Source organism: Lonchura striata, chromosome 23, assembly GCF_050655825.1.
Source record: "Lonchura striata isolate lonStrDom1 chromosome 23, ASM5065582v1, whole genome shotgun sequence".
In the NCBI taxonomy this organism is placed as follows: domain Eukaryota; kingdom Metazoa; phylum Chordata; class Aves; order Passeriformes; family Estrildidae; genus Lonchura; species Lonchura striata.
Window position 1 is genome coordinate 4,833,925 of NC_140725.1, and position 24,994 is coordinate 4,858,918.

The 24,994-nt window shown below is 53.1% G+C and overlaps 1 protein-coding gene across 2 annotated transcripts; it reads left to right on the forward strand.

Moving 5' to 3' along the window:
* The first annotated feature begins 277 nt into the window (after positions 1–277).
* Positions 278–23,184, forward strand: LOC110484315 (protein argonaute-1). 2 transcript variants are annotated; one of them, XR_002467723.4, is made up of 20 exons: positions 284–436; positions 7,210–7,393; positions 8,128–8,248; positions 8,379–8,560; positions 8,811–8,947; positions 9,048–9,182; positions 9,451–9,538; positions 10,618–10,765; positions 10,868–10,987; positions 11,781–11,903; positions 12,307–12,440; positions 13,625–13,809; positions 13,959–14,118; positions 14,404–14,494; positions 16,141–16,335; positions 16,462–16,596; positions 17,464–17,565; positions 18,374–18,573; positions 18,998–19,493; positions 20,733–23,184. XR_002467723.4 is itself a non-coding variant. In XM_021554889.4 (19 exons), the coding sequence occupies exons 1-19, from the start codon at positions 412–414 to the stop codon at positions 19,104–19,106; spliced, it is 2,574 nt and encodes an 857-aa protein (XP_021410564.1). In that variant the 5' UTR covers positions 278–411; the 3' UTR covers positions 19,107–23,184. The 2 variants fall into 2 exon arrangements, 1 of the variants encoding a protein (XP_021410564.1); XM_021554889.4 differs by having other exon boundaries at positions 278–436; positions 18,998–23,184.
* The last annotated feature ends 1,810 nt before the right edge of the window (positions 23,185–24,994 follow it).

Here is a 24,994-nt window from a genome sequence, read left to right on the forward strand (position 1 = left end):
ACCTCAAACTACTGCTGCCCCGACGGGAAACCTACGAAAAAAAAAAAAATAAAAAAAAATAAAACCACGAAATAAATATTTGTGTCAACCGCGCAGCGGGCGGCCCGGGCACCGGCGGGCGGACAGCGCTCGCCGCTCCCCGGCTGCAGCGAGGCCCCGGCCGGGCACCCCTCGCCGTCCCGAGGGGAGCTCCCCGGTCCCCCCGGGTCCCCCCGGTCCCGCGGGCCCCAAGATGGCGGCGGGGCCGGCGGGCGCCGCCTTTGTTGCGCGCGGGGCCGGGCGGCGGCGGCGCGTGCGCGCGGCGTGAGGGGCGTGAGGCGGCTGCGGCACCGGCCCCGGCCCTGCCCGGCCCCGGCCCCCGGCACGGCCCTGCCCCGGCCCCCGGCTCGGAGCGGCGCCCGCGTGGATGGGATGGAAGCGGGACCCTCGGGAGCAGGTACCGCCGGCGGGGATGGGGAGGTCGGAGCGCTGCGCGCCGGGGAGCGCCGTGAAGGCGACGGGGGGCGAAAGGGATGAGGCCGGCGGAACGGGGGACGGGTGTGCGGCGGGGGCTAGGGGACCTGTGGGCGCCGGGGCGGGTGAGCGCGGTGGAGGGGTGTGCGGAGGGGACCGCGGCGGGTGGCGATGGATGTGGCGGCGGCGCGGGATGTGCGGGGGCGATGCCGGGGATCGGAGGATGTCTGAGCAGCGGGGTGCGGGGGGGCTGCGGGCCGCCGGGCCGGCGCGTCCCCCGGGTGCCCCGAGAGCAGCAGCGGTGCGGGCGCTGGGCAAGGGGCGATGGAGGGACCCGCAGAAACCTCGCAGGAGGGGGCACAGGGCCGGGGTCACGTCCAGCCGCAGGTCCCCACAGCGCGGAGCGAGCCCTGCTCAAGGGGCCTGCTCTGCACAAAGCAGCAGCAGCAGCATCCCCCCAGCTTTCCAACCTTTCTCCCAGCTCCCATTCCTTTCCCCCTACCTCCCACTCCATCCATCCCCCCGGCTGCCATTCCACTCCCCTCCCTGCCATTCCCTCCCACCCCCCAGCTGCCATTTAATCCCCCAGCTCCCCATCCATCGCCCAGCTCCCCGTTCCCCGAGTTCGGGGAGCGGGGCGCAGGCTGCAGCTGGCGCGGGGCCGGCGATGCCGTGTGCCGTGACAGCACCAAGCGTCTCCTCCGCCCGTGCCAGGGCATGCGCGGAGCCAGGGCTGAGCATGGCCCCGCGGGGCCGAGCCCCAGAGCCACCCTGTACCCCCGTGTCCCCTGCCGCAACCTCCGCCCCCCGGTATGGATGGGAGCAGCTGGCAGTGCCCTTCGTGCCGGGCAGCTCGGCGAGGGTTTGGAGGTCTGTTCCCTAGGCCGTAGCATCGGTTGCTGCTCGCTCCTGTGCCTGGCCTGAGCATCGCCAACTTGCGCTGCTGAGTCCCAGAAGGATTTTGGTGCCTAGAATAAGGCAGAGGGAGGGATGGGGTGATGGAGATGCAGGTCACTGCCCTGCTGAGGCACGGGGCGATGGGGATGGAGAGCTACTGCCCTTCCGAGGAGCAAGACGAGGGGATTGGCAGTCACTGCCCTGCCACCTCTCTTGTGCTGGTGGGTTTGCCACCCTCCACAACACATCAGCCTGATGAGATTTTGACATAAACCTGCTGAGTGTTTGTAAACTTCAGTCCTTTGGTGTGATATTTACTTTAAGTGTGGCACAGAAATCTCCCTGTGTCTGCGTTACCTTCTGGCTACTGGGTGCTTTGTGTTTTGGCTGATTTATGGCCTCTGGAAGCAGTGATTTGGCGGCACCACGGGCTTTGCCAGCGCCTTAGGGCGATAGCAGTGCTGCTGCCTCAGGGCCACAAAGATAACGTTGCTGGGCACCCTCCTACCCCAGCCTGAAATGATGCTCTTAAGGTGCGATAAAAGAATCTCTTGTTTTGGGATGGGGATGCACTTGGTAGACAGGTTTGGGTTTCAGTCCGTGGGCCTGTGAGGGCTGCACTGGGAGCAGGGCTCTGCTGCTGCAGCCTTGGGAGTTTCCCCTTCTGTCCCCAAATTTGGCTGGGGGATGCCTGCTCTTCACCCCTTGAACAGGGGACTCATGCACCCCGTGTCATCAGACCTGCTGTGAATCCTGCCCTGCTGTGGCACCCCTGTGCTTGTGCCAGACCCTGAGTATGGGCTGAGCCTCACACGCGAGCTCTGATGATGCTGTGGCAATAAAGCAAAAACTGGCGTGTGCCTGGATGTGCCCAACATGGAGATGTCTGGAAAGGGAGAGGGAAAACCTAGGACATGGGACCCACAGGCAGCACTCAGGAAGACACACGCATGCAGTGGTTTTAAAAACTATTGTCCCACAACTTTTAGTTTATCCCTTGCAAATTTCCTAAAGGCTGTTAATCTCAACCGTTGTCTTCCTGTGCTGAATCTTGCAAAAACCCCAAAGCTGCTCCGTCTGTTGGGGCTCTTTATCTTCAGGAAACATGAAATTGCGTATGCCTGGTTCTGGGACAGGATTAAGCCGAGAAACAAAGCCAGGAGAAGCACCTTGCCTGGAGACACAGCATGGATGGTTTATCTCTAAACACTCTTTGCAGCCTCTCCCTAAACCCTGGGAAGAACAAAACACAGGCAAGTTATTAAGATGGCAGACGCAAGGAGGAAGCCAAATTAGGCAGAGAAGCTGCTCCTTCGGCAGGGTGATCCATGCAGAGCCACGGGCGGGTTCAACCTCCGCTCCCAGAGCCGGTGGCACTGCGGGGTCGCGATGGGACATGGAGAGGAGCCGACGTCGCTTTTGTCCTGTCCCTCTGGCACTGGGGACCGCCTTTGTCTGCAACTCTCGGCTCTGCGCATCCCTGGCTGCTGCCTGGGCAGTGCAGGAGCAGCGGGAGACCTCACGGGGCTGGGCAGGAGATGTCAGCCTCCACCCAGCCCAGGCACCATTAGCTGGGACCCCAGGGTCACTGAGCGGAGTCACGCAGCCTGGATGTGCCACCGAGTGTGCTCAGCAGGGGAGCTGGCACTTGCTGTGCCGGTGTTTCTCAAACTCCGTCAGAGGGATGGAAAACAGAGCTGCTGGACAGCTGAGGCCAGCTTGGCAGAACCCTCACATGTCAGCTCATGATTGAGCTGTGTCCACACTGGCAGCATCACCACACCACTGGCATCACCACACTGCTCTCCAGAGCCAGAGCAGCTGGAGTGCAGCACCTGCAGCTTGACACTCTTGCTCAGCTCAACTTGTGGGACTGCATGTCCCAGGATGCACCCATTCAACCAGACAGCTTGCACTTCAGGGTGTCACCCGTAATTTCCAGGTGGGAAGCACAGCAGTGTCCTTAGCAATGTTTAATGTGAGGTTATGAAGAACTCAGCACTTTCAGATGTCAGTCCTGTAGTAAAACAGTTTAGAACCCGTTTTGGCTCATTTTTTGGGTGAAGCCACCCCAGTGCAGGGCAGGACCAGAGCTTGGGCGGCTCAGCCTTCCCTCAGCAGCCAGGCTCTGGTGCATGGACAGTTTAATGCTGGGCTCTGACAGCTGCAGATGGAGCCGCTGTCCCATGTGTGCATCACCTGCTGAAACTCAGTTTGGTGTCAAACCTAAAAGCACTCACAGCTGCGTGACCCTGGCAGTGCTCAGGTCACTCAAGAAGGAACAGGCAGTGGTTTCTGCATTGGCAGAGCTGAGTTGGGGCTTTTTGAAGTCTGGACTATGTGGAATGGTGTTGGTCACTGCTTAGAGCCAGTGGTTTTTAAGGTGTCCAGCCTGGAGATCTGGAACACCAATTGCTCATCCTCCCCAGCAGCTGTCTTTCCCACTGGTGCTGCCCCCTTGCTTTGCTCCCCGACGGGGGATTTCATTTCCCGAGGGGATTCTGGGGTGGTTTAGGACGGAGATGTCTCAGGGTGAGGATAGACCACGCTGCGTGTCCGGTGGCATTTGTTGTGCCGCGGCCCCGTCTGCACCTCTCTGATTCCTGGCTGTATTTTGGCGAGTGGGTGTGCGGAGAGGGGGCCGGCACGGACCCGCCGCCGCCGCAATAAAACTCCCTTTTGTCTGGGCCCCGTTCCCGCGGCCCCTCGGCTGAATGCAGCGCTGGAGAGGATTTCAATGACATGGTAATTTCATGCCGTCCCACCGGCGGCTTCGCCCGACGCAGGCAGCTGTTGGGCAGCGGGTCGTGTTCCCCAGCTGTTACAATAAATAACAGAAACAAAGCGTATTCCAGCGCTAATTACCTCAAACTTGCTCTCACTTCGGTGGCTCTGCCCTCGCCGCCGTCTTTGCCCGCGGTACCCGGCGGAAGGGCGTCGATGCTCCGCCGCCGGCGCGTCCCCAGGACATGGCTTTGTGTGCGAAAGTCTGTGATTCCTCCCGGGCCGCGGAATTTCTAATGGCAGCGGATTTCATCCCGCTCACTGGCCGCATTGTGCTGCAGGAACAACACTCGCCCTGCAGCCCCCGGCCCCGGCGCCCGCATTTACATGACAAAGTGGGAGCTTGTGCAGCTTCGCCATGGAGAGTCGAGGTATGCAGGAGCTACACTGTGTGCTGGAGCCCCCCTGTTTCCATGCACTCTGGGTAGCTTTTTAACGAGGCTTCTTCTTGTTGGCTCCTTTTCTGGTGCCTGAGCCAGCTTCAGGCATGAGGTGCCTGGGGATGACAGTCGAGATGTCCGGGATCCCCTGGCAGCATCCTCTGAGCCAGGAGAAGGGTGGCTTTCACTGAGGCAAATCACCGAGAGACCCTGAGTGCTCCAGGGCAGGAAAGTAGCATGTGAAAGAATGAGCCAAGCCTGCATGTTGAGCAGAGGGTTTTGGGGTCTCTCCCACCTGGGCTGAAGCAGCCAAGCTTGGATGAGAGCCTGGCCCACATGCTGGACGTGCTGCCTGGGCAGCTGCTTTGGCTTGTCACATTCAGGGACTATTGTGGTCACCAAAATAAAACTCTGTGAGTCAGACCAGGGTGAACTTACCCATCCTCAATGCTGGTCATGGTCCTGCCCTGGTCTTTGCAGAGCATCTCCTGTGCCATCAGGTGCTGCTCTCTGGCCACTCTGCCCATTTTTCTTACCCTGAGTTTGCTGTATCTTCTGTGTCCAATCAAAATTCTGAGCCAACTTTTGTGTTGCTGGAGGGTGTCTCCTTCCTTCAGCTATGATTCATGAGCCTAATTGTGGGGTGTTATGTTCATGAAGCATCTGGGGATACTCTGGTAAAAGGGTTTGCATGGATCAGCCTTAGTTTTGGAGTGACCAAAACAGTGCCAAGTGTGGGATTGCTGTGGGGCAATTGGTCACGCCTCTGCAACTCCTGCCAGCCCCTAACTTCAGCTCTTCTTGGGCACCCAAGTGCCACTGAGCAGCTGACAAACGGTGGCCACTGCCCTGTGTTCCCTGCATCTGTGGGGTTACCATGGCACATGGAGTTGTGTGTGGTCCTGCTCACACATGGCTGCCAGGGTTGTCTGGGGAGTGAGCTGATCCAGAGGAGGAGCTGGACTTCACATGGCTGCAGGGAAGGCAGCAGGGAGCTGCTGTCCCCTGACAGATCTTACAGGTGGGCAGTATGGTTCCTCACTCAAACCCAGGGACTGGGAGGCTCCAGCAGCACTGGCAAATACCTCTTTGCTTATGAGCCATGATTTAAAAATGCATCAGCTCACAGCCAGGGAGCTGGCCACTGCCAAGAAATGTTAATCATGTGGAGACATGACTTAGATCGAGAGCAGCTCATCTGAAAATCAGTTCCTTCAAACGAGCTTCTTCCAAAGTGCAGCGCAGATGTTTTTCGGGGGTGGCTGGCAGTCACCCGGTCCTGGAGCAGCTGTGGGTGCCTGCAGGGTCTGAGTGCCGCAGTGCACTCAGGGATCCCCACCTTGCTCCAAGTTCTGTGTGCCTTGTCTGAGGAGGTGCTGGGGCCAGGTGAGCCCAGGCTTGGGGCTCCCAGCAGATTTGGGGGCTTTTGAGCTCCTGTTGCAGGGCAGAAGCAGGAACAGAGGTTGGTTTTGGAAAATTAACTTCTGCAGTTCAGCCCCTGGATGCTCACAAGAGTTTTCCCATCCCCTCAGTGTCCTGCAGCACTGGTGGCCTTCCATGGGCAGGAAAAGTCTTGCTAAGTTTGGGTGCAAAAGTAAAAGGCAAATTTGAAGCTTAGATTGCTGCTCTACTGTTTTTCTGCTTCTGGTATTTTTAGCCTGGAATGGAAATTTAGATTTAAAAAGAAAGTGGATGGGAGAAAGGGGTGCTAAAAGCACCATGTGTTCAGGAGCTTGAATTGGAGCTGGGTTGCTGTCTGTGGGCCGACATGGACAGTTGGCCGCGCAGATGGAGCGCTCCGAATGCCCCCACACTTGATCCCTGCTCCGGCCCAGCTGGCTCAGACCTCACAGTGTTTGAGGAACAAATAGAAGGTGCAAAATAGGAGGAGTGGAGATGGGCAAAGTGGGAATGGGGCAGGAAGGGCAGAGCTCACCTCAGAGAGCAGTGGTGTGGAATAATTCCTTGGCAATATTTTCAGATACTTTTGAGTCTGAGCGTGCTGTTGATTTAGAAATGAAGCTCAGTCCTGTAGCCATGTGCTGGTGCCATTCTGCATCTCCCAAACTTCCTAAGTGAGTCTGTGTAATGGGAATTGTGGAAAAACTGGTATTTCCCTCTTTACCGGTCCCCACTCTGCTTCAAGTGGAGATTTGGGATCGGTTTGAATTTGTTTGGGTTTTTTTTTTGTGCAAAACCCAGCAGTTCAACAATTGTGTAGTTCAGATGGAATAATGCGTTTCCTGTTTCTTGTGGCATCCTCCCTCCAGCAGTGAGTTGGAATTTGCTGGGGAATGGAGGGGAAACACATGTGTCTGTATGTGCCTGCTGATAGAGTATCCAGGGAATTGTGTCCCCTTGGAAAGGGGCACTGTGATGGAGCTGGTGCTGCTCTCCCATAGCAGGTGGCAGTGCTAGAGCCTGTGCCAAGGGGGTTGGTGGGGCCCCTGTGCCCTGGCACTGCCCTTCAACAGCTCGGCTGGCATCAGTGCTCCCCAGATGGTGCCCAGGGAAACTGCTTCCTGCTGTGCTGCTCTGAATTGTACCACTGCCACCTCCTGCCAAGAGGAGGGGTGGTGGGGCACCTTCTAGTTCAGGATGTGGTAATGGAGAGTGCTGTGACTCTGTGAGATCTGTCTGTCTGTCTGAGTCTGGGGTCCCTGGCAGCCCTCCTAACCTGTGCTCTCTTCCACAGCTGCAGGCGCATACCTGCCCCCCTTGCAGCAGGTGTTTCAAGCGCCACGTCGGCCCGGGATAGGAACTGTCGGGAAGCCCATCAAGCTCCTGGCCAACTACTTTGAAGTGGACATTCCCAAGATCGATGTGTATCATTATGAAGTGGATATCAAACCCGATAAATGTCCACGCAGAGTCAACAGGTAAGGCAAGTATTAGAGGTCTGGCACTTGTTCCCTGCTTACAGTTTCCTAGTGGAGACTCTATAAGTGCCTGTCTCTGTCTTTGCAGTAGAAGCCATTAGGGTGACCATTATGGCAGAGGACACAGCAGTGGCAGGGGTCATGGCACTGCATGATGCCCACAGGTGGCTGGATCCCCCAGCCATGTTTGTGCAGCAGTGCTGCTTCCTGGCCTGGGAGCCTCAGGGGTCTAGTGCCTCAGCACAGTCCCTGCTGCTCTGAAGCAGCTGTGCTATTTTGGCAACAATCCCTGATTTAAAAATAGCGAGCCCAGAGCTTGGGCCATCATGTACTTTTCTTTGTTTTCCTTTTTGATTTGCTCTTCACTGCCTGTCCCCTCCTGCCCTTGCAGCCTGGGGAGCTATGTGCCCCAGGGGCCAGCAAGCAGATACTGCATGTGCTTTAGGCAGTGAGTCATACTGGCAGCTCCAGCCACTGTATGTTCCCCTGTGCCATGTACACTCCTTCTTCCCCCCCAGTGCCATGTGCACTCCTTCTGCCAAAGCCAATGTACTGAGCTGTGGGACAAGGCACGTGGCTGCTTGTACAGTGGCTTTCCTGGGGACTCTGCTGTCAGTTGCCCCAGGGAGGGAGGCTGGGGTCAACTGGACAGGTTGCAGAAGGTATCAGGGTGTAAAGAAAGTGACAAAACAAACCTCTCCCTTCTCTTCTGCTCCTCTATCTTGCCTGTATAGGGAAGTTGTGGAGTACATGGTGCAGCACTTCAAACCACAGATCTTTGGTGACCGAAAACCAGTCTATGATGGGAAGAAGAACATCTACACTGTCACGGCCTTACCCATTGGGAATGAGCGGGTAAGAGAGGGCAGTGAGCCCCATGTGGGCACTGTGACCTCCCTCCTGCCTGGGAAAGACCAGCAGAAAACTACCCCCCCTCATTCCTGCAGGGATGCCATGGTCACTGTCCCTTCCCTCCTGCACCCAGGTTGACTTTGAGGTGACGATCCCGGGGGAAGGCAAGGACAGGATCTTTAAAGTCTCTATCAAATGGATGGCCATTGTGAGCTGGCGCATGCTGCACGAGGCCCTGGTCAGCGGGCAGATTCCTGTCCCACTGGAGTCTGTCCAGGCTCTGGATGTTGCCATGAGGCACCTGGCTTCCATGAGGTACCTGTGCTGAGGGACAATGGGGCTGTACCAGGGAGGGGAGGGGACTGCTGCCCTTGGCAGGCTGCTGTGGCTGGGACTGGCCTTGACAGTCATTGGAGGAGGCAGCTGTGCCAGCCATGTCCTTGGGTACTCCTGTAAAAGAAATAGAGGGGGTGATGCAGCTGGCAGGGTGGGTGCCAGCTCGGGGGTCTGGGGGTGCTGCTGCGTGCCCAGTGTGTGCCACTGACATGGTGTGCCCCGTTCACAGGTACACTCCCGTCGGCCGCTCTTTCTTCTCCCCCCCTGAAGGCTACTACCACCCCCTGGGAGGGGGCAGGGAGGTCTGGTTCGGCTTCCACCAGTCAGTCCGGCCTGCCATGTGGAAGATGATGCTCAACATTGATGGTGACGTTATTGCTCATGCTGGGGAGCTGCAGTGGGAGGGCTGGGTGTATTTGAGAAGGCTGATTGAGAGCAGAGACACATTCTGATGTCTGTCCCACAGTGTCAGCCACTGCCTTCTACAAAGCCCAGCCTGTCATTGAGTTCATGTGTGAGGTGCTGGACATCCGGAACATCGACGAGCAGCCCAAGCCCCTGACGGACTCGCAGAGAGTGCGTTTCACCAAGGAGATCAAAGGTAGAGCCCCCAGGGAGCTCTGGAACCTGTCCCCTGACACTGGCTGTGGTCTGTGTCTCACCCAGGTCCTGCAGCGAGGTGGGGGTACAGAGGTTGCACACTTTAAATGTCTTCTGGGGCACCACTGCCTCCCTCATGCTATTGTTGGGGTATCTGCAAGCAGGAAATTAGTTAAGGAAGCTGTTGACAGTGTCCTGGAGAAGTCAGGCTAAGGGAAATTGCTCCAATCTTCACCATGGCTGTGCTTTGTCTCCCTGTCTCACATCAGGTCTGAAGGTGGAGGTGACCCACTGTGGGCAGATGAAGAGGAAATACCGTGTGTGTAACGTTACCCGACGGCCAGCCAGCCACCAGACGTAAGGCGGGTGGGCAGATGCCCTTGGAAAAATCCACGCCGTTCTCCATGTTAACAGCTGCTGGTGTCGTTAGGGAGAGCTGAACAGGAAGCTCCAGTCTTTGATGGCAAAAGGAGACGTGTCTGGGGCTCTGCAGCCCTGTGCCATGTGTGGAGTGGGATGAGGGAGATGGGAGCTCAGAGGATGCTGTGTCTGGCAGGCAGAGCGCGGCAGTGGGCGGGAGCTGACATGCCAGGAATTGTCCTACTTTTTACCTCCGGGTTTAGTTTTCTTCATTCTTAAAATACTCACTGCCAGAGCAGAGACTTTGTCAGGGGCTAGCACAAGTGCCTGCCTTGGATTTTTTGTGTGTGCCTGGAAGCAGGCTGGGCCTGGACATCCCTCCGTATCTCCTGTGCAGCAGCATCCATGGGTCGCAGCCTTGGGACTTGGCAAGTGCAGGAGGAATGTGGCACCTCACTGATGTAGTCAGCCTGTCTCTCCTGTAATTTTGGTCTACAGAATATCAGGTCAATTTTGCGTTTTCATGGAGCTCTTTATGGGGCTGGGAGCAGCTGGTGCTGACTGGTGCTTGCACTCCCAGCTGCAAGTGTCGTGGTGCCTCTCAGCCCCACAGCCAGGATTTTTTTTTTTCCCCTTTTTCTGAAGGGAAACCTTCTCCTCCTGCCTCCCTCTGCCCACCCTGCAACTGCTGTCCTGTACCTGGAGAGGCCAGTTAGCCTTTCCCTGGGGTTCAGTTCAGGTCCCAGAGGGGACACCAGGCACAGAAGCCCTCCTGAGTGCCAGTGTTGTCCTTTTTTCCCAACCACAACACGTGTGACAAGTCCTGCAATAAACATCTGCCCTGATTAACTGGATTAGTGAGGGAGAGCTTTATTTAGGGACCTCAGTCCCACACTGGGGTAACAGTATTCCTGACTCCATTTCTAAAAATACCACTGTTGTGCTTTTTATTTTGTTGTATGGCAGCTCAGGGTGGGAGCCTGGCAGCTCCCTTTTCCCAGCCACAGTACGTAGTGCCTGAGGTCTGGAAGTGTCTGTTCTGAGTGGGTGCACCCCTTGTGTCCTGCCTCTGCCAGGTTCCCACTGCAGCTGGAGAGTGGTCAGACAGTGGAGTGCACAGTGGCTCAGTACTTCAAGCAGAAATACAACCTGCAGCTGAAATACCCTCACCTGCCCTGTCTCCAGGTTGGCCAGGAACAGAAACACACATACCTTCCCTTGGAGGTTAGTGCTGGCACCTGTGGCTTGGGGCTGTGCTCAGCTGTGGTCCCCTTGTGTCTTACCTGTCCACAACACGTGGCTGCTATCTGTCCCCTCCCCGTGCAGGTGTGTAACATCGTGGCAGGCCAGCGGTGTATCAAGAAGCTCACGGACAATCAAACCTCAACCATGATAAAAGCAACAGCCAGGTCTGCCCCAGACAGGCAAGAGGAAATCAGTCGCCTGGTATGTGACACAAGTCCCTGGAGGCAGGGTTGGGGCTTGGCACCAGTGGCAGGCTATGGCATTGTGTCCATGATGGACTTTGCCATGGTCCTGCTCCTCAGATGCTCTGTGGTGGAGAGCTGTGAGTTGCTGAGAAGGTGTTGGGGATGTTAATGGTGGGGTTTTATCCCCCTCTTCCCACTGAATCCCTGCGCAGAGGTGCCTGTCTGTATGTAATGGACAGTGGCACAAGTGAGCCTGGCTCAAAGAGACCATGCAAATGCACTTGCAGAAAATCCAGGCCCTTGCACTGATGGAACCTGATCCAAAGGGAGCTGGAACTAAAAAATGGGAAACAGATTAGAGACACGTCTCTGGCTGTGGTGTATGTGGGGCTGTGTGTGGTGGGGCTGCAGTACAGGAACTCTGTGACTGGTCACTGGTTAACAGGGCTGTTGTTCCCCAAATGCATACATCTGGGCTTTTGAAGCCAGAGACATTTGATATCTTTTCTGGAACTCTTGATGAGTTCCTTGCCAGTCTGAACCATCCTGTTGAAGTCTTAAATCTCAGGAGCAGGCTGTGCTGTTAGTTGCATTGGTTAATGTGTTTTACAATCAGGTCTCTGTGGGTCAGTTTGCTGAGAGGGTTTGGGCCTCAGTGTTGATCTGCTCGACCTCCCCTGTCAGAGGTGCTCCACCTGCAACTCTGTGGAGAATAGGGCTTCAGGTGTCCGTATTTCCTGGCCAGCTGCAGCTGCCTGTGATGCAGCAGTTGGTTTACTCAGTCCCATGGCCCTTCCTTCCCTCTGCAGATGAAGAATGCCAGCTACAACCTGGATCCATACATTCAGGAGTTTGGGATCAAGGTGAAGGATGATATGACAGAGGTGACAGGGCGGGTCCTGCCGGCTCCCATCCTACAGTATGGAGGCCGGGTAAGTGGGGCTGCCTGGGATGGGCTGCACTGTGCAGGGAGATGCTGTCAACTCCTGGAAACACTGTTTCTGAGCAAAAAAATTGTGTTACCTTCATGTTAGAGCTGGAATGTTTTATCAAAGTGCCTTGGCTTTGAGGTTTTTGCAATATAACTGGTTCTGAAAGTTGTAATACAAGAGTCATTGGTGATGAGATGAAGAGGAGAAGGATGCTCAGCATAGGGCAGCTCGAGTGAATTTTCTCTCACTGCTGAGGAGCTGAGGCTGTGGATTGCCCATTGCCAGGGAGTCAGCTCCAGCCCCAGCACTGGGACAGGCAGCACAGCCCCAGCCCATGCAGGGCTCTGGGGCTGCGGGGCCGGGCAGGCTGCGGCTGCGCTCTGACCCTCTGTTTGCCTTGCAGAACCGGGCCATTGCAACTCCCAACCAGGGCGTGTGGGACATGCGAGGGAAGCAGTTCTACAACGGCATTGAGATCAAAGTCTGGGCCATTGCCTGCTTTGCCCCGCAGAAGCAGTGTCGAGAGGAGGTGCTGAAGTAAGGAAAGGGGCAGCCCATGCGGGTGGGGGAAGCCAGAGGGGCTGTGGCTCCAGAGCCATACTGCTGCTCGCAGCTGGGGACTGCGTGTCTCCACCACCACTGCTGGAGCTCCAGGGAGCTCCACTGCTTGTGGTACCAATCTGATGTGGGGTGTCCAGTTCCTGTTGTTTTTGGTTTATCCAGAGATCCTAACTGTTTGTCCCAGGTGCAAATGGTCCCTAAGCCATCACAAAGCTGCCAGGTTGGAGTGAGTACCTGTGAGTTGTCAGTCAGACTCTCCTCGATCTACTCTTTGTATCAGGGAGTGCAGTATTGGGAGATGAAACTGCTAGCTTTAAAGCTGTATTGAACTCTCCTAGCCTGAATCTCCCCAAAGAGAGGGGTTTGGAGGATTAAAAGTTTCCCTTTCCCCAATTTTCTGAAATTATGTAATTCATGTAGGAAGCATCATAACTTCCCATAAGTTATTACAGAGAAGTTTTGAGCTTTCTGAAAAGCTTCAGTAGTTTAGAGAATATGTTTCTCTAGCAAAGTGACACAGAGCAGGTTGATTTAGGGAAATGGTCACTTTGGTTTTGAATTCTTCTGGGGCCTTAGGTTTCTCCTGACTGAGAGTGGATGCACTGAGGTGAGCGCATTGTGTGTCTCTTCTGGGTGTTTGGCGTGGTCAGCGTTTGGGGTTTGGAAGAACTTGGAGTGTCCATGTCTGTAGTACCTGGGTGCAGGTGGGAGTGACACTGCACTCCTCCCACGATCACTTTGCAGCAGAGCTGTGAGCCTTGTGTTCCTCTGGTTCTCCTTGGCATTCCAAAAATCCAGAGTGTAGCTGAGCTGTGGTAAGTGCAGGCTGGCATCAGCTTTGCAGTCACCTGGAAATCAGCTGTTGCAGGCAGCAAGTTTGTTCCCTGCTGCTTCAGCTTCCTACGGGAGAAGGGCTCAGATCCATTGCATTAGGAAGTGTCAGTATGTGGGTAAGAGGGCACTGAGAGGGGACAGTTCAGCCCTGACATGTGCTGCTCTTGTATTCCCTGTGCCATGCATGTGCTGGGTGCCACAGAGCCACCAATGGGTGATGTGATGGCCCTGTCTCTGTGCTGTGCTGCAGCACTCAGCTGTGGGGCTCCGTGCTCGGTGGCACAGCTGGCGTGCAGGAGGGCTCAGGGCTTCTCCTCCCGGCACAGGAACTTCACAGACCAGCTGCGCAAGATCTCCAAGGACGCCGGCATGCCAATCCAGGGCCAGCCCTGCTTCTGCAAGTACGCCCAGGGTGCAGACAGTGTGGAGCCCATGTTCCGACACCTCAAGAACACCTACTCAGGGCTCCAGCTCATCATTGTCATCCTGCCAGGGAAGACGCCGGTGTACGGTGTGTCTGGGGCGAGCTCAGAGAGAAGGGCTTTGGGCTGGCTCAGCAGGGCTGGCTCCTGCAGGGCTGTCTCTCCCCATTCCTGAGGGTGCTGCTGGAAGTGGTGCAGGGCTGATTGCGTTGTGCTCACCTGCTTCCTCTGCCCACAGCCGAAGTGAAGCGTGTTGGGGACACTCTCCTGGGAATGGCCACACAGTGTGTCCAGGTCAAGAATGTGGTGAAAACCTCCCCCCAGACCCTTTCCAACCTCTGCCTCAAGATCAACGTCAAGCTTGGCGGGATCAACAACATCCTTGTGCCTCACCAGCGGTTTGTATGGCCTCTGCCTCTCATAGTTTTGGGGTTGTACCCCAAGTCCCTCACGGTGCTGCCTGCCTGGCTTTATGTGGTGAAGAGGGGGCTTTCATAAAGTAGCTCTTTGAAATGGGGGTTTGTAACTTGTTTCACCTTGTTGATAATGAGGTGTTGATGTGTCCAGGCCAGAGTTGGAGGTCATGGGATATCCTTGATATCATCTGCTCATCTCCATGGGTTGTACATCACCCTGAGATTGGCCCAAAGGCTGACTGCTTGTTTTCTCTTCTTTCCCACCAGCTCTGCCGTCTTTCAGCAGCCAGTGATCTTCCTCGGAGCTGATGTCACTCACCCGCCAGCAGGAGATGGGAAGAAACCCTCCATAACAGCTGTAAGTTCACAGCTTGGTGCCCAAAAACCCTGCAGGATGCAGGAGCTGGAATGGGATTCACGTGTCCATGTGTCCCCATTATGACACTTCTTAGGGTGGGCGTGTAGCCTGTCAGGTGTTTTTATCCCAGTCTTGGGAGATTTCATCCCAACCCTTTCCTGCCTCTCCGGGCAGGAAAGCTGCAGTTTTTGGGAGATGCAGGGAGACTGGCAGCTGCCACCAGATGGGGCTCGTGGTGTGCTGGCCCTGAGAGTGCCGGGAGCTTGGTGTTGTACAGTCATTCTGGGGCATCCCTGTCCAGCTGCAGCCCTTCAGGGACCTTCCCCCTGCTGCAGAGTTGGGGTTTGGGGCATAGAGGCAACTGAGGCAACTGGGCTTCTGAGTGGAGGAGGATTTGCCTTTTTCTCAAATTAAAAATGAGCATCCATGGAGCGAAGTGCCAGGTACAGCTTGTGCCCTCCATAGGGCTGGGAGACACTGCCCTGTGCTAGTTGCCATGCAGGAGAAGTACGTCAGCATTTTCCTATTCAGTTCTTAACTTTCCAGGACTCACAGCTCAGGTTTTCCTTGGCATGCAAATGCGTCTTTGGAAGAGCATTTTTTTTCTTAATTAGAAGGGGTTGGGAAAGGCTTTGGGCTGTTTGCTGTAGGTGTGGGTGGGACAGAACAGTCTGTTTCCTGGCGGCAGAGCTTCCCCTCTGAAAATATCTTTTGTGGTTTGTGCAGGACCACTGGGGCTTTTTTCTTAATTTTCATGAAACCTTTTTTTAAGCTGCAGGGGAGAAGAAGGATAGAGCCTTTGAAGTAACTTGACAATGTCCTTCATGTGTTGTTGGTTGGACAATAGTAGTGGATCTGTGGCTGAAACTAAAGGAACAGTTTCTATTGCACACATTGACTCTAATGGGGGAGCCCCAACCCCAGAGCTCTGCTTGCAAAAGTGAAAGTGAAAGTGTTGGGGAGGGCAGGGGCAGCAGATTCACACTGATGAGGATGCAGAGTCTGTGGTGCTTTCCCTCTGCTCAGGGGATGTGGGGCACACGGCACAGTCACTGCTGAATGTGGTGAGTGAGGCAGCTGGGTGTCTTCTCCCCACCACGGGCCAGCACTTGATTCATACTGTGCCAGCAGCCCTATGTCACAGCCAAGCCCAGATGGCCCTGAGCTGTTGCTCTGACGTGTCTGAGGTCTTCCTGCACTGCCGTGGGAACTCCCTGCTCAATGGCTGTCATACAGTGACTCGACCTACCATGTCCTTGGGCAGCCCATGGCTGTCTGGGGCAGCCCTTGGTTGTCTTGGGCAGCCCCACTCCCTCTCACTGCCAGGCAGGAGAAGTGAAGCAAGGGCAGAGCAGCAGCAGTCCCCCACAGCCACGGCATTCAGTGGCACCCACCAAAGTTTTCTCACTGGAAATTCCCACAGATGTTTAGAAGGGCATGGCAGAGTGTGACATCAGGATGTGGCCATGACCAGAGATGTCCCTTTTGGGCACTGATTGCCTATATTTGCTGTCCCATCTGATGTGTGAGTTCAGGTGCCCTGTCTATGGCCAGTTCATGTGGGAAGGATGTGGAAGCTGGGAATGTCCCACATCCCCTCTGTCCTTCCTGGTGTAAGACATGGCCTGGCCTGTCTGTCGCTGCAGGTTGTGGGCAGCATGGACGCCCACCCGAGCCGGTACTGTGCCACGGTGCGCGTGCAGCGTCCTCGCCAAGAGATCATTGAGGACTTGTCCTACATGGTGAGGGAGCTCCTCATCCAGTTCTACAAATCCACACGCTTCAAACCTACCAGGATCATCTTCTACCGCGATGGTGTTCCTGAGGGGCAGCTCCCACAGGTGAGGAACCCTCAGGTCCCCAGTGGCCAGCAGGGCTCCACCAGCTCCCATGAGGTTCCTTAAGGGTGCTCAGGGACAGCTGGGTGCTGGTGTGTCCCCTCATTCTGTGTGCCCTTGTCTCTCCAGATCCTTCACTATGAGCTCCTGGCAATTCGAGACGCCTGCATCAAACTGGAAAAGGATTACCAGCCTGGCATCACCTACATCGTTGTCCAGAAGAGGCATCACACCCGTCTCTTCTGTGCAGACAAGAACGAGAGGGTGAGTGCTGCAGGGTGCCAGGGCTGGAGGCGGCTGATTCATCCCTGTCTGATGGAAGAGCCAGCCCTGGCTCTCCTAGAGGAAATCTCACCACTGGCAGGGAGAGCTTGTTCTGAATGAAACGTGCTGCTCAGTGGACTCCTACAGCCACATGGATTAGTCTGCTTCTAGAAGCCCAGCCAGCTGTTTGCTGTTATTATGAGTTACTGGGTGCTGATGATCCTGATGAGTCTTGAAATAGCCTCTGTCAGCTTGAAAACATCTGTTGTTTTGGTGATAGCTGGAGTTGCTGACGTGACAGTCTGAATAACCCCTTGCTTGCTCACAGCTTGTTCATGTGTGCTCTGCAGTAGCATTGATTGCTGTCACTGTTCCTAGATTTCATCTGAATTTAATCGTCAGATTGAGTCTAACCAGACTGCTCCACACGAGCAGGAAGATTTAATCTTGGGAACTAAGGACAGTTTTTAATCAGGATGTAAAAGCCCAAGTATCTTGTGGCACAGACTCCAGTACCTGCTCTACAGAGATCCCTGGTGTTTTCCTCATCTCTGAAGTAGGATGGACCCCTGCCCAGCCCTTACCCTGCTGCTCTCTTTCCCATGCTTATTGGTTATGTCCCCATGTCATGCCTGGTGTTGATGCCTGCAAAAAATGCCAGCAGGCCTATTTGGGCAGGGGGCAGAGTAGGATGAGCTGCTTCTGTCCCCCCTAAATGGGCACTTGGAGACCATCTCTACATCTCAAAGGGAGATGGGGATGCTCCACCATGGTCCTGGGACAGGGCAGCTGTCTTAAGGACAGTGCTCTTGGCAACTGGAAATAAGCAAACTCTGCAGTGCTTGGATCTCTTTCTATTCCCTGCAGATTGGAAAGAGTGGGAACATCCCAGCAGGAACAACAGTGGATACCAACATCACCCACCCCTTTGAGTTTGACTTCTACCTGTGCAGTCATGCAGGCATTCAGGTACCATGCTCCAGTGCTGGCTCTTGGGATGCTGCTGGGTTTTTTTGGCTGCTGTTGCAGATTTTTCTCATGCATTTGTCCTGGCTCTGTCACAGCCTCTCTTTAGCATGGAGACGTGGGCAGTTGGATTTGGGGATAGTTGGATCTGAGCTGCCACTGCAGTGGTTTGGCAAGCAGGTGCAGGGTCTGTGCTACTGCTGCATCGTGTAGCACCTACTTGGTTTCTCTCCTGGAGCCAAGGGTCTCTCCTAAGAGATTTTCTTCCTTCAGAGCAGCCAATTCAGCAGCTTGTCAGCTGGTGTCTGTGCGTGCTGGGCTCGCTGGGGTGCCTGGTCATCAGCAGGGACCTGCTGTCTGGCCGTGGGTGGGAGAGCCAGGCCAGCCATCCCTGCCTGCTCTGCAGCTGCCTGGCTGCAGGCAGCCAAGTTTAGTCAGAAACCAGACTGGAAGAACTGCACTCGTGTAATCTGCAGCTGCTTCCAGAAGGAAGACTGCTCATCTTCCCCTCCTCTGCGCAAACAGCAGGAGCTGGCCCGGGTCAGTGGGGATGCAATGGGGATGCAGTAGGCTGTGTGGCACAGAGGGAACAAGCACCAGGCAGCAGCATTGGTACTGCTTTGCACCACCTCAGTGCTAAGGGCTTTCCTGCCTCGCTGCCATGTAGGGTTCTCACAGCAGGGAAGCGCAGGCATCCCTCCTGCCTAGGCTGGCTGACAGATCATTTAGATCAGGGAGGGGCTGATGGGAGTTCGAGGCAGCTGCATCCGGGTGCAAGCAGCATCTCTCACACCGACCTCCTCTTTCCCAGGGCACGAGCCGGCCATCCCACTACTATGTGCTCTGGGATGACAACCGGTTCACGGCGGACGAGCTGCAGATCCTCACGTACCAGCTGTGCCATACCTACGTGCGCTGCACCCGCTCCGTGTCCATCCCAGCCCCAGCCTATTACGCCCGGCTGGTGGCGTTCCGGGCACGCTACCACCTCGTGGATAAGGAGCACGACAGGTGAGGGGCACAGCCCGTGGCCCTGGGAGGGCAGAGCCTGGCGTGGGCAGGGGACCTTGATGTTTGAAAGTGCCTATGTCTGAGAGTGCTGCAGCAGAGCCCTTCTAGGGGAAGACCTGCATGTAGCTGCATCTGCTTAAGGCCCAGCACAGGGGGAATGGGGATAAAGGAGAGTTAAATCCTATCCTGAGCTCATCCCATGCTTGTTGAGCATTCCCGGGGTGTCTGAGCATTTCCAGCTGCCTCAAGGTTCTGGAATCTGCAGTACAGGCACAGTCACCAGCATGCACAGCATCCCTGTGCACTGCAGTAAGTGACCTCCTGTGCTGCCAGCACTCAGCTGATCCCCATCTCCAGGGAAGTTTCTCAGTGTTCCTGGGGGGAAAATATGAAATAATTATGCAGTGATTTCCTTGATTTTCAGTGGCGAGGGCAGCCATATATCTGGACAGAGCAACGGCAGAGACCCCCAGGCCTTGGCGAAGGCTGTGCAGGTTCATCAGGACACTTTACGTACCATGTACTTTGCTTGAAAGCCTAACTTTTGTTACCTCACTCAAGAAAGCTTTCAGATTTGTAGGAGCCATACAAAAAAGGAAGCATTGGGACACCTTGTTTTTTTTTCCAATGAGAAATCACTGCAGGGCAGGCAGTGTCGACTTGAGGCAGGAGACCAGCACCATGGGACAGAATGATCCAACACCTTTGTAGGATTGGAAGACACTGATGACGATGATGATTATTTTTTTAATTTTTTTCTGGCTTTGCAAAATTTTGACCTGACCAAACACATGAAGGCATTCAAGGGAAGGGATAAAACTCCCGGGAGGCGGAAGCAGGTTTTCATTTTTAAGATGCAATACTAGAGACTCCTGACTGTGAACTGGCGGCTTTGGTCCTCCGTTGCCCACCAGGCGCTGGTAGGTATTTTTTGTGGGGGTTGGGGGAGGGGATTTTTAGAGCCTTAAAACAGAAAACTAGATTTATAAAACTAATATTTTAGATTATGAGATGCTTTAATGGGTTGAGGGAAAAAAAAAATACAAACCAACTAGTTTATAGGAGAATTGTAACACTAACAGTTCCCCACCCCCGAGTAATTCCCCCCGGATAATGTAAGGCACCCTAGCACTTAGCTCAGAACTGAAAACTGTCTTCCTCATGTTACAAGCTAGTCAGCTGCTGCCGCTCAAAGCAACAGTCACAGACTTTTCCATGGGTGAGTGCCTTACTATGATGCTGCAAAATTTCAATGTTTTTAATCTTGTAAGGAAACTAGTAATCTTGTCTTGATGGTGGTCCATATTTCCATCAGAAGGAGTTAATTTCTATGGTCCTCAGTTGCAGTTTGTGTCAGATCACAACCTCACGGTGGTTAAACCCCATTGAAAGATGTGCACTTTCATACAGGACATGTTTAATGGCTGCTGACCCATTTTTGTTTCCAATGTACTACTTGTTATTTAAAACTGTTTCTGACAAATGGGGGCATCTCCATCCCATTAGGACAGGAAGCGCTATCCATGTTTTTCTTTCTACCCCCTCCCCCCCCGAATTTTTATTATGGACACCGGGATTTTTTTACTAAACATTATTTTTATATGATACTGAGTCTGTTGCCAAAATCCACAAGTCATTAACATTCTCAGAGTTTACATCCCCACACTTCCTGAGGCTGTCTGCTCACGCCACAGCTCTCCAACATTTCTGTCCAATGAGTGCTGCTGACTGCAGCCCGTGCTGTGCCAGGTGCTCCACAGTGCCCATTGCCCATGTGCATTTGGCACGTGTCTGCCCAGGCCGGCTGCTTTCCCACCTACCACATCCCCACCTCCAGCACCTCCAGGCTCTCACCCTCTCTGCTGCTAGGTTTTGCTGCTCTTTGTGTCATGGTATCGCTGCTCTCATGCCCAGGGTTTTTATTCTGAAAGCACACCAGATTGTTCCTTAGAATGATGAAATATCCCTGTTGTTGTCAGGGGGGAAACTCCTGATTTGTGCTTGTACCAGGAAAACAGCCTTTTTCCCCACAGGAACCTGGTCACTGCTTTTCAGACCCGTTTTGCTGCACAGTGACCGTACGCACGGTGGCGGGGCCATGGTGGCAGCTCAGTACCAATATCATCCGGGCACATTATCTGGGTTTTTTTCTATGAAAGTGTTCACAGCGCTTCCTTCAAGAGACAAACGAGGCGCACGCTCCTGCCACGTTCTGAGGGGAAGAGCTCTGGTATCATTTTCCTGCCGAACGCGTTTCCCAGGCGGCCCCACGCGAGCGCTGCCCCTGGCCCGCGCGCGGACAGAAGCACATCTACACCTCTTTGGTTTGTACTTTCTGACATTGAAACTTGCCTTGCCTTCATGAAAACCACACCGGTCATGTTGGCCCATTGAGCTGTCCTAATCCCGGGAATTCACTCTTCCCATTTTCTTTTGGGGCAACGTGTTTGTGAACAGTGACAACATCACTATGCTATGCAAACTAAGTGCTGAGCCCACTGATGTCACGTTTGGTGAAGATCCTACGTTTAGCACAGTCCTGTTTTCCTCAAGACCACACTGTTTGGTTCATATCCTCCTTTGCACCTTGTGTCAACCTCCACTGCTGTATATCCTCAAGGTGATGGGGAGGAGACCAGGACCTATCCGTGGTCAGTAGGTAGGGAACTCTTAGGAAGGCTTTTAGAGCGTAGGGAACACATCAACACTAAGTGTCAACATGAGAAGCCTACATTCCTCTACACAAGTGCCTGCATAGTGACACCAATCAGCACCTCCATCTCATCCTCTGAACTCTGACTTATGTTCATTGAAAGCAAAACAATCTCAGAGGGGCTGTTCCCGCTCACCTGGTGTTAGAAAGCTCCTCATTAAGAATAAAATCGGGGTCAAGGTCAAGGTTCTCTCTGCAAATCAGTTTGTTCACCAGCATTACACCGGAACGCACCTGGCTGCTGCTCTGCAGTGAGGGGCAAAGGTATTTTGGTTCCTCGTTTTAATTTTAGTGTTTTAGTTGGGTCTAGAATTCTGAAATGTCTTTTAGTAGCTGTGGCATAGCACGTGCCATTTTTAACCATTTGAAAAGAGATAGTGTGGGCATTTACAGAAACAGCTTGTTGCTCTGTAACAATTTTTTTTAACCTTGAGACTTGAAATGTAAAATGGACCTTTAAGATTTGCACTCATTTGTAAGGTGGCTGTTCATAGAAAACTATGAATGAAGACTTGCTGATGTAGCACCTACTTTTAACAGCAATTTTAACTACACAAAAGCTTCACAGCTTCTGAAACTCTCAGCTGTTGACTTGCAGATCGTGTTCTGCCCTTATTTCACCCTCTGCGTTGGGTTTTCATGGTTTTGGATAAACAAAAAAGCCAAACTCAGTAGCTGCTGTGCCCTTTAAACCCTGTTTCCACTTCGAAGAAGTTTAGAGAGGTTGGAGTGACCCGCATGTTTTCTATACAGGACTATGCACCGTACCCTCTCCGCGCTCCGGCATCGGCATTTCTCCCCCTCTCTTGTCTGAGACACAAACGAGTAGCTGCATGCTGAGGTGCGTTTTGCTGCCTGTAGCAGATAGGTGTTACCCCAGGTACATACCAGGATCTGTAGTTAGCCACAAACCCCACACGGGCATCGAGATCAGCTCCGAGTCTCTGCCTTCTCCAACGCGCATGAGTTCCACCTGCGCCTGGAAGTGTTGCCGAGTGCATGCAGTTCTGTGGGAAGAGGAGTAGCTTTCATTTACCTGTAGAATGCTGTTGTTTCCCTTATCTCATATCTGAACAGAACGGGGTGGGAGAGCTGCTCTGCACTCTCCCTGCAGCTTCCAGGGCAGTCGGGGTGTTCTGGGATCACACACGATGTCTCAAACAGCCCAAGCATCCAAGCGTTGCCTCGTGGAAGGTTTTCTTCTTGGAAAATCAGTGTGAAATAAAAGAATGTGATTGTTTCAGGAAGGGAAGCCAGACAGCAGGAGAGCAATAAACAAGTGAAATTCATATCTTGCCTGAGTGATTTGCACTTCAATAGTTGTGAAAGAAAATTTCCAGGACTCCAGTGCTTTTGTGTTCAATTTCCAGCCCCTTTCGTACCTCCTTTCTATGAGCAAGTGTGGGACTGTACATAGGGTGTTTACAGGACGCTCCGTTTGGGTTGTTATTTTTCTTGTGGGTTTTTTTTTGCTCTAGCTTGAACTCTGTATGGTCCATTTGTTAAATAGCCGTGAATAGTTGATGTACAGTACTTACTAAACAAGCAGCAGCACAAAACTTATTTTATTAAGAAAATATGGCTTATATTTTAAAGGTTGAATATCAATTTTTTTTTGTATGTGTGGAATTGAGACTGGTGAAGAATAACAAAATCCTTGGATTAGGCCAAAAGAAAATACTGTAAGATCCTAACCACCTCTTTATTAAAGAAAGCAGTGTGATTAAAGAGCTCCAGAACATTGTATTTATATTGGATTTGATTTAATTGCCTTTGTGGATTTTTTTTTTTTTTTTTGCCTTGGTCCTGATTTTTGCTTGCAACTTCGACTTTGCAGTCCCAAGTGTCTGTTACCCTGTAACTGTTTGCAGAAGACCTAAATAAAAGCAATGTGAATATTTCGGGGTGACACTCCTGAGTCACATCTCGTGGGGAAGGGACATGTGCATCCCAGCCATTCCCTTGGGAAAGGCTGGGGGACAAAGAGAGAAACGCTGACTGGAGCTGAATTGCATCACACACTGCAGAGGATCCAGCACTCCTCACTGTCCAGATCTCATTTCAATGAGAGAAACACTTAGGCAAATAAATACATGCTTAATGTCAGCTGAGAAGTGACTGATTTTGGGCTCCTGGGTTATTAGATAACAGAAATGTACATCAAAATCTGCTGTTCCTCCAGCCTCACCGAGTACTTCAGGGGCTCTTGGCTCTGAGGTGCTTTAAGGACAGATTTCAGACTCTTTTTGGATTGAAGTTAGACTTGATCCTCTGGGTTTCTGCACTGCCTCACCTTTTGCATTTCCCATCATGTTTTACATTTCCCAGCTTTGCAATTCTTGCAAACATCCTAGTCTTCTCCAAATGCCAGCAGCCTATGGTTGAGTTTTAGGGTCCAGAACTGGAGGCTTTTTGCCATCCTCTGAGTTATTTTTTGGAGGAGTTCTTTGTTTTGCCTTACAAAGGTGCAGGGGCAGACCTTAAGCCAATGAATGATTTAGCAGTTGAGCTGTAACTAGGTTTTTGAATAATGCCAAGGAATTTTAAGGAAGTGCTAATGGCATGCAGGCACTTGTCAGTTAATTTACCTAACTGCAGCACCAGAAAATTCTGTCCCAGCTGGGCACCTGTACAGATCCTGCAGAGATCCAGCTGCTTTGTGGGGTCTATCACCTATTAAAAAAAAAAAAAAAAACCTTTATCAGCTTTAGGGTGGCTTTTTCTGTGTGAGGTACAACAACAAATCGTGCCTTGTGCAGCTGGGTCTGGAGTCCTAGAAAACGGGTCAGAAAAGTGGTTTCAAGTGTTAGATTAGCATTTGAGGCCAGCCCTGGTGCTGATTACAATGCCCTAGCTGTGGGACCAGATGTGCTGCCCCTGAGGGTTGTGTGTTTGCAGAGATGCCTCTCACGTATCTGCTTCATCCTGGAGATCACATTTCCCACTCCCCATTTGGAAATATTCCAGTAGGTTGCCTTTAATTTGCATGGGTTTAAAATCCTTACTGTGTCACTTGCCTGAAAACTAAATTTATGCTCTTAAAGACTAATTCAGCTGGGAATCTTAAGGATGGTAATTCTTAATAATGACCCTGACATTTGGATTATGGATCTTTAAATTTTGTTGGCCCAAAATTCCAGTTCTGCAGTACCTTCACTGTTGTTTCCCAGGGGCAGGGCCCTCTCACTACCAGAAAAAGTGACATTGTATCTTACAATGAGTAGCAGGTTCAAACTCACTTGGGTAAGACCCAATGTAAAATTCATCCAAAAAACCCCACAAACTTTTAAGGGCAGAGGAAATAGAGATAAAGGTGTCACTGCCTGACCCAGCACTGAGCCTGTTGCATCTGTCACATTCAAATCTCTTGCCCATATGCCATTTGCCTCTTTCCTCCCTCTGCGTGCTTGGTGCCAGTTTGTGTAAAATATCCCTAACACAGCGATACTGAACACTGCTAAAATATCTCAAAAAATGAAAACAGGGCAAGCATAAGCTCTGAATTTATGTTGATACAGTGAATCATCGAGTCATGAATCATGGAATATCCTTAAATTGGAAGGGATCCACAAGGATCATCCAGCCCGATGCCTGGCCCTGCACAGCCGCCCCAACAATCCCACCCTGCGCTGGGAGCGTTATCCAAAGGCTCCTGGAGCTCTGGCAGGGTCGGGGCCGTGACCATCCCCTGGGGAGCCTGGGCAGTGC

Excerpts from the sequence above, each read along its gene's own strand:
- LOC110484315 (XM_021554889.4), top strand. The coding sequence starts at position 412 with ATGGAAGCGGGACCCTCGGGAGCAG. Across the intron at positions 7,394-8,127 it reads TGTCCACGCAGAGTCAACAG|GGAAGTTGTGGAGTACATGG; the intron begins GTAAGGCAAGTA and ends TTGCCTGTATAG. Across the intron at positions 9,539-10,617 it reads CGGCCAGCCAGCCACCAGAC|GTTCCCACTGCAGCTGGAGA; the intron begins GTAAGGCGGGTG and ends TGCCTCTGCCAG.